This window comes from Scyliorhinus canicula, chromosome 3 (genome assembly GCF_902713615.1).
Source record: "Scyliorhinus canicula chromosome 3, sScyCan1.1, whole genome shotgun sequence".
In the NCBI taxonomy this organism is placed as follows: domain Eukaryota; kingdom Metazoa; phylum Chordata; class Chondrichthyes; order Carcharhiniformes; family Scyliorhinidae; genus Scyliorhinus; species Scyliorhinus canicula.
In genome coordinates, this window is record NC_052148.1 from 277160151 (window position 1) to 277169015 (window position 8865).

General features: G+C 45.3%; 1 protein-coding gene across 1 annotated transcript in view; it reads left to right on the forward strand.

The window, feature by feature from the left end:
• srp72 (signal recognition particle 72) overlaps positions 1–7302 on the forward strand; it is a 92824-nt gene extending 85522 nt beyond the window's left edge. Inside the window, exons 16-17 of the mRNA XM_038792997.1 lie at positions 804–963; positions 6993–7302. Of these exons, the coding sequence (XP_038648925.1) occupies positions 804–963; positions 6993–7161 (329 nt within the window). The 3' untranslated portion in view covers positions 7162–7302. The remainder of the gene's footprint in view (positions 1–803; positions 964–6992) is intronic.
• The last annotated feature ends 1563 nt before the right edge of the window (positions 7303–8865 follow it).

The window sequence follows — 8865 nt, forward strand, 5'->3', positions numbered from 1 at the left end:
GAGGCTCTTACGGGAATTGAACCGTGCTGCTGGTCTGCTTTCAAAACCAGCGATTTAGCCCTGTGCTAAACCAGCCCCTGGATAATGTGGAAAATGTGAGGTTATCAGCTTCAGTCGCAAAAATATGAAGGCAGGTTATTATCTGAATGGGTGTAAATTGAGAGAGGTAGATCCTCAGTGAGACCTTGGTGTCCTCGTGGATCAGTCGCCGAAAGTAAGCGCGCAGGTGCAGCGGGCAGTAAAGAAGGCAAATGGTATGTTGGGTTTCATAGTGAGAGGATTTGAGTATAAGAATAGGAATGTTTTACTGCAATTGTATAGGGCATTGGTGAGGCCACACCTGGTGTGTAGTGTGCAGTTTGGGTGTCCTTCTGAGGGAGGATGTTCTTGCTATGGAGGGAGTGCAGCGAAAGTTTACCAGGCTGATTCCTCGGATGCCTACTCCGCCATTCGGCCCCTCCAGCCTGCTCCGCCATTCAGCCCCTCCAGCCTACTCCGCCATTCGGCCCCTCCAGCCTGCACCGTCCTTTATGGCGGACCTGATAATAACCTCAACACATTCCTGCCTACCATCGATAACCTTTCTTCCCTTTGCTTATCAAGAATTGATCTATTTCCGTCTTAAATATATTCAAAGACTCTGTTTCCACCGCTTTTTGAGGAGGAAATTTCCAAATGCTCATGACCCGCAGAGACCAAAATTCTCATCATCTCTGTCTGAAATGGGCGACCCCTAAAGATTCCACTTGGAGCTGAGCCAATATCCATCAGGTGTCATTGGCTTGTTTATCTTTATTGCGTAGGTAAACTGCCCAAAAATTATGATGCTAAAGTGCCTCCAGATCCAGAGCGATGGCTTCCCATGCGGGAACGTTCATACTATCGTGGGAGAAAGAAGGGGAAGAAGAAGGAACCAATAGGAAAAGGAACTCAAGGAACAACACTATCTGGAGCAGCGGAACTGTGAGTGTTATTCACTGAGATCTTTACTCACAATGTGCCAATAGTAACGAATGTTGTACAATGTTTGGCACTGTTCAGAGTATCAGATATAGGGCAAAATTGCCTCCTGATGTGCTTTACAATTTCAGGTTTCTAAGGGTATGTAATTATGGCCGGTTTCAATGATTCTTTGTTGTTTGGGCAGCACAACCTGTGGGGTATCCAGAACCCGCAACCTGTGGGGTATCCAGAACCCACAACCTGTGGGGTATCCAGAACCCACAACCTGTGGGGTATCCAGAACCCACAACCTGTGGGGTATCCAGAACCCACAACCTGTGGGGTATCCAGAACCCACAACCTGTGGGGTATCCAGGTTTTTGTCCGGACTCAGGCCCAGAAACTTTAGACTCGTATCTCCACTAATATGCAAATATCGCACGTTGCTTCTCTTACCATCCCAGCCCAGCCCACAATAGTAGCTACTATACTGAACAGAAACCCCAATATTTTATTAAAATTTTTAAAAAGTAAATTAGTGCCCAATTCTTTTTTCCAATTAAGGGGGAATTTAGCGTGGCCAATCCACCTGCCTGCACATCTTTGGGTTGTGGGGGTGAGACCCAGGCCGACATGTGGAGAATGTGCAAACTCCACACGGACAGTGACCCAGAGCCGGCATCAAACCCGTGTCCTCAGTGCCGTGAGGCAGCAGTGCTAACCACTGTGCCATCGTGCTGCCCTATTTTATTTAAATTTTGTTAGACTATGAGGAAAGGACACCTCACTCCAGGAGTGATTGCACAAATAAATAGGGAGCTGGTAAATTAAAACAAACTTTATTACCAACACAGTATTAATACCTTTGACAGCACACCAGAAAATAGCTTACAATTACCCCTTAAACAATACTACTCAATGCAGTTAATACAATGCCCTTAAATTGCTATTGCTATTCCCATTTGAACAACATGGGAAAAAAATTCTGCTCTCAATCCACTGTTAACTACCAATGGCAGATAGGAATACTTGCTTTGCAGGTATGTTCCTTGAGAAAGCGAGATCCTCTTTGACACTGCTTTAAATACAAGATCTGACTCCTGTCAGACCCATGCAGAAACCTTGGCTGTATATCTTCAGAAGATCTTTCTCAGCTTGTTTCAGCTCCTCCTTGTTCTCAGACAAGTCAGCACTGCTTTAAAGACCGTTAATCTCTTTTGACTGAACTGCAATGAGATCAAACTTTAACCTCTGGACACAGCTTCATTCAGATCAGAACTGAACTGAGCTGCCTTCTGATAACTTGGCTCCACCCAATAATGGCATCATCTTACAAAGCTAAAATCTGGTTAACTCCACAGGAAAGTTCCTTAATCAAAACAAAATTCCATTAGCCCAAGTTCTTTACGATGCTTTAATTGCACCCAAACTTTCAAACTAGGATTTATTTAAAAAACATGCCTGCAGCAGTCACACACACAAGGGGTGGGATTTCACGACAGCGCGAAATGGGCGGGGCACTACATATTCTGGCCCCCACAGGGGGCCAGCACAGCGATGGAGTGGTTCACGCCGCTCCAGCCTTTGGCGCCGTGCCAATCTGCGCAGCGAGGGGGACTTACTCAGCGCGCCAGCCCTGACGCAACATGGCGCGGGGGTTCAGGGGCTGGTCGCGTAACAAAATAGGGCTGGGGCTGGAGAGGCCGCCCGCTGATCGGTGGACCCCGATCGCGGGACAGACTTCATCGGAGCCCCCCCCGGTGAAGGAGCAGAAGCTCGATCCAAGCTTCCTGGTTCAGAAGATTCAAACAAACCAAACCAGCAATTAAGAAACATGAGTAAAAATGGAATTGAATTGCCTGGGATTGGGGATGTTGGGGACGTCCAGAACTCGGGGTCACAGCCTAAGAATAAGGAGTCAGCCATTCAGGACTGAGATGAGGACGACCTTCTTCTCTCAGAGAGTTGTGAACTTGTGGAATTCTCTACCACAGAAAGTTGTTGGGGCCAGGTCATTGGATATATTCAAGAGGAAGCTGGACGTGACCCTTGAGGCTAAAGGGATTGAGGGGTATGGAGAGAAAGTGGGATTGGGATACTAAATTTGCATGATCAGCCGTGATCATATTGAATGGTGGTCTAGGCTAAAAGGCCTACTCCTGCACCTATTTCTATGTTTCTATGATTAAGGTGGGCCACATGTGACCTACAACTTAGCTAACAACTCGGTTTTATCAAGTTTTGCAAAATTTGGAAGAGCTGTCCCCACTAGTAAAGCAGCAGCCTGATATATTCATACTCAACATAAGAACATAAGAACTAGGAGCAGGAGTAGGCCATCTGGCCCCTCGAGCCTGCTCCGCCATTCAATTAGATCATGGCTGATCTTTTGTGGACTCAGCTCCACTTTCCGGCCCGAACACCATAACCCTTAATCCCTTTATTCTTCAAAAAACTATCTATCTTTACCTTAAAAACATGTAATGAAGGAGCCTCAACTGCTTCACTGGGCAAGGAATTCCATAGATTCACAACCCTTTGGGTGAAGAAGTTCCTCCTAAACTCAGTCCTAAATCTACTTCCCCTTATTTTGAGGCTATGTCCCCTAGTTCTGCTGTCACCCGCCAGTGGAAACAACCTGCCCGCATCTATCCTATCTATTCCCTTCATAATTTTAAATGTTTCTATAAGATCCCCCCCCATCCTTCTAAATTCCAACGAGTACAGTCCCAGTCTACTCAACCTCTCCTCATAATCCAATCCCTTCAGCTCTGGGATTAACCTAGTGAATCTCCTCTGCACACCCTCCAGCGCCAGTACGTCCTTTCTCAAGTAAGGAGACCAAAACTGAACACAATACTCCAGGTATTGTGGCCGCACTAACACCTTATACAATTGCAACATAACCTCCCTAGTCTTAAACTCCATCCCTCTAGCAATGAAGGACAAAATTCCATTTGCCTTCTTAATCACCTGTTGCACTTGTAAACCAACCTTCTGTGACTCATGCACTAGCACACCCAAGTCTCTCTAAACAGTGGCATGCTTTAATATTTTATTGTTTAAATAATAATCCCGTTTGCTGTTATTCCTACCAAAATGGATAACCTCACATTTGTCAACATTGTATTCCATCTGCCAGACCCTAGCCCATTCACTTAACCTATCCAAATCCCTCTGCAGACTTCCAGTATCCTCTGCACTTTTCGCTTTACCACTCATCTTAGTGTCATCTGCAAACTTGGACACATTGCCCTTGGTCCCCAACTCCAAATCATCTATGTAAATTGTGAACAATTGTGGGCCCAACACGGATCCCTGAGGGACACCACTAGCTACTGATTGCCAACCAGAGAAACACCCATTTATCCCAACTCTTTGCTTTCTATTAATTAACCAATCCTCTATCCATGCTACTACTTTACCCTTAATGCCATGCATCTTTATCTTATGCAGCAACCTTTTGTGTGGCACCTTGTCAAAGGCTTTCTGGAAATCCAGATATACCACATCCATCGGCTCCCCGTTATCTACTGCACTGGTAATGTCCTCAAAAAATTCCACTAAATTAGTTAGGCATGACCTGCCTTTTACGAACCCATGCTGCGTCTGCCCAATGGGACAATTTCTATCCAGTTGCCTCGCAATTTCTTCCTTGATGATAGATTCCAGCATCTTCCCTATTACCGAAGTTAAGCTCACTGGCCTATAATTTCCTGCTTTCTGCCTACCTCCTTTTTTAAACAGTGGCGTCACGTTTGCTCATTTCCAATCCACCGGGACCACCCCAGAGTCTAGTGAATTTCGGTAAATTATCACTAGTGCATCTGCAATTTCCCTAGCCATCTCTTTTAGCACTCTGGGATGCATTCCATCAGGGCCAGGAGACTTGTCTACCTTTAGCCCCATTAGCTTGCCCATCACTCCCTCCTTAGTGATAACAATCCTCTCAAGGTCCTCACCTGTCATAGCCTCATTTCTATCAGTCACTGGCATGTTATTTGTGTCTTCCACTGTGAAGACCGACCCAAAAAACCTGTTCAGTTCCTCAGCCATTTCCTCATTTCCCATTATTAAAACTCCCTTCTCATCCTCTAAAGGACCAATATTTACCTTAGCCACTCTTTTTTGTCTTATATATTTGTAAAAACTTTTACTGTCTGTTTTTATATTCTGAGTAAGTTTACTCTCATACTCTATCTTACTATATCAGACCATACAACCAATGTCCTAAAACTCTCTTCCAATGTGCCTCGGTATGTCCAATGGCAGGACAGACACAGCAGAGGTGACGGGATAATGGTTATAAAGTTGGGAAGGAGTAGTCCTGGGAGACCTCAATATTATCTGTGGATTATGACCTCTCATGACATCAAATAAAACATGGGCAAGGAAACCTCCTGATTGCTACTGACCATCAGCTAATTAATCCATGCTCCTCCATATTGAACACCACTTGAAAGTAACACTGCAATATATTTCGAATGGGGACTTCAATGTCCGTTACCAGAATGCTTTTGGAACACCCTTACTGACCAAGCTGGCTGAATCTTGAGGAACAGTTTTGCCAGACTGAACCTGCAGGTAGGTAGGAAGACAACCAACTCAAGCCAAATACCAGCTTGACCTCTCCCCTCGCCAACCTACCTGTCGCAGTCCAGGACAATATTGGGACAAGTGATCAGAGTACAATCCTTGTGGAGATGATGTCCTGGCCTCAAATGAGAATGCCCCCATCATGCAAATTGGAAGAATTCGGAACAGTTCGAGCAGCTCCAAAATGGTCCTCCGTGCGACACAGTGGGTGCACATCAGCCGCAGAATTATATTCAACCACAATCTTTAACTATGTAGCCTGACATTTACATAATTGGGGGGGTGGGGGGGGGGGGGGGGTGGGTGAGGACACGACATCATCTCCACAAGAATTGTACTGTGATCACTTGTACTAATATTGTCCAAGACAGATGTACCTGCGACAGGTAGGTTGGTGAAGGGTGAGGTCAAGCAAGTTTATTATGAACAACAGGTCAGGGGACTGACCCTGGTTCAACATGGAGTGTAGGAGTGAATGCCAACCTGCTGACCAACTGCAGCAAAGCACTACCTTCATCCAAAAGTGGAAGCAGCAGGCTAGAGCTTAGTGATCCTACAACCAACAGATTGGATCAAAACTCTGCAGTCCTGTCTCATCCAGTTGTGAATGGTGTGGACAACTAAACAACTGACAGAGGTGGCTTCAAAAAACCCATTTCTTTAAATTTAGAATACCCAATTATTTTTTTCCAATTAAGGGGCAATTTAGCATAGCCAATCCACCTACCCTGCACATCTTTGGGTTGTGGGGGTGAAACCCACGCAGACATGAGGAGAATGTGCAAACTCCACATGGACAGTGTCCCAGGGCCGGGATTCGAACCCGGGTCCTCAGCGCCACAGTCCCAGTGCTAACCACTGCGCCACATGCCACCCCTAAAAAAACATATCTCAATGAAGGTGGAGCTCAGCACGTCAGTGCAAAAGGGAAAGCTGAAACATTTGCACCACCTTCAGCTAGAAGTGCCATGTGGATAGTCTCAGGGCCTCCTTCTGAAGTTCCCACCAGTCTTCAGTCAATTCAATTCACTCCAATGATATCAAGAAACAGCTGAAAGCACTGGATGCCGCAAAGACTGTAGGGTCTTGTCAACATCCTGACAATAGTACACAAGAATTGTGTTTCAGACTAGCTGCACCCCTAGCCAAACTGTTCCAGTACAGCTATAGCATTGGCATATGCCCAACAATGTGGAAAATTGCCCAAAGTTCAGTACAAGCATCACAAGTATGACAATTTGTAATCTGCCTAATTTACAATCAGAGTATTTCTAGCTCGTGTTAATTCTCAAGAAAACCCACTGTTGGGATTTCTCAAGATTCTTGTAACTCTTAAACCAGTTTAATAAATTTCACACATGTTGTTTATAATGCCCCTATAAGTAAGTGATTGAATGTGTTTAGTTATTCTACTTTAAAGCCCATGTTAATGATTGCTCTGCTTTTTACTCCAGTGATGCCAGCAAGACTGTGAGTAGCCCTCCCACATCTCCACGACCTGGAACTGCAGCAGCAGCTTCATCTTCCAGCAACATTGTGCCTCCTCGGCAACAGAAACCTTCTGCTGCCTCAAAGAAAAAACAGCAGCAAAAAAAGAAAAAGAGTGGAAAAGGGGGGTGGTGAAACTCAGATTGTGGAATATGTGATGGTGACCACCATTGAATTGTGGGGTTCATATTTTGCATATGCCGAGAGACCATTAAATCTTAATCAGCGTATGATGTATTGGAAGCTTTAATAATAAAGGACTCTATGTGTAAGTCATTTGTGTTTGAATGTTTAATTTATACCAAATGCTGTCACTTATGCTGGTACTTAGGCAATTATTTTTTAGCTTAAGAATTCCCTGTTTGGTTCTCATATCAGTGTGCATCTTTAACCAAATTGCGATTGTTTAATGAAGCTTCAACCAGGTTGTTACCAGAATCATAAAATAAAGTTTACGTGCAAAACTTATGTTGTGCATATTTAGTCATGTCACTGCATTGTTACGTTGCTAGTCAAAACAGAGCAACCACAACAATTCAAATGTTATGGACAAAGAAATAGATAAGTTGCAAAAAAAGGTTTTGGATTGGGGGGAGAGTAGATTTTAACAAAATAAGGCAGGATCTGGCCAAGGTAGACTGGAAAGACATATTTGCGGGGAAATCTACAGAAGAGCACTGGAGGGCGTTCAAAGCTGAAATGCAGAGGATACAGGCCCAACATGTTCCCTCTAGGGTAATAGGAAGGTGCAAACAAATCCAGAGAACCATGGACGACCAGAGATATTCAGGATACAATGAGAAGGAAAAGAGGCTTTTAACAACTATAAGGAGAGCAAGTCTGCAGCAGCATTAGTGGAGTACAGAAAGTGCAGGATGGAGCTTATTAGGAGAGCAAAGAGGGGATATGAGAAAGCTCTGGCTGGTAAAAGTAGGGAAAATCCTAAAATATTCTATATCAATGGGAAGAGGATAACTTAGGGTTATCCTTAGGGCAGCATGGTAGCACAAGTGGCTAGCACTGTGGCTTCACAGCGCCAGGGTCCCAGGTTCAATTCCCCGCTGGGTCACCGTGCGGAGTCTGCACGTTCTCCCCGTGTCTGCGTGGGTTTCCTCCGGGTGCTCCGGTTTCCTCCCACAGTCCAAAGATGTGCAGGTTAGGTTGGATTGGCCATGATAAATTACCATTAATGACCAAAAAAGTGAGGAGGGGTTACTGGGTTAAGGGATTAGGGTAGAAGAGAGGGCTTAAGTGGGTCGGTGCAGACTCGATGGGCCAAATGGTCTCCTGCACTCTATGTTCTATATAACCAGGGAAAGGGTAGGGCCCATTAAGGACGAAGGGGGAAATCTGTGGGCAGAGCCAGGAGACATTGGTAGGGTGTTGAACAAATATTTCACATCTGTCTTCACCCAAGAAAATGAGGAGGCAGATACGGAACTCTGGGAGAGTGATTGTGAAGATCTTGAGCAAATTGTCATAGGGAGTGACAAGGTATTGGAGGGCTTAAAAGTGGACAAATCTAATGGTCCGAATGAATTCATAGAATTTACAGTGCAGAAGGAGGCCATTTGGCCCATCGAGCCTGCACCAACCCTTGGAAAGAGCACCCCATCCCCACACCTCCACCCTATCCCCACACCTCCACCCTATCCCCACACCTAACTGTTTTTGGAGAAGGGAAATTTAGCATGGCCAATCCACCTACCCTGCACATCTTTGGACTGTGGGAGGAAACTGGAGCACCCGGAGGAAACCCACGCAAACACGGAGAACGTGCAGACTCCGCACATTCAGTGATCCAAGCCGCAAATCGAACCTGGGACCCTGGAGCTGTGA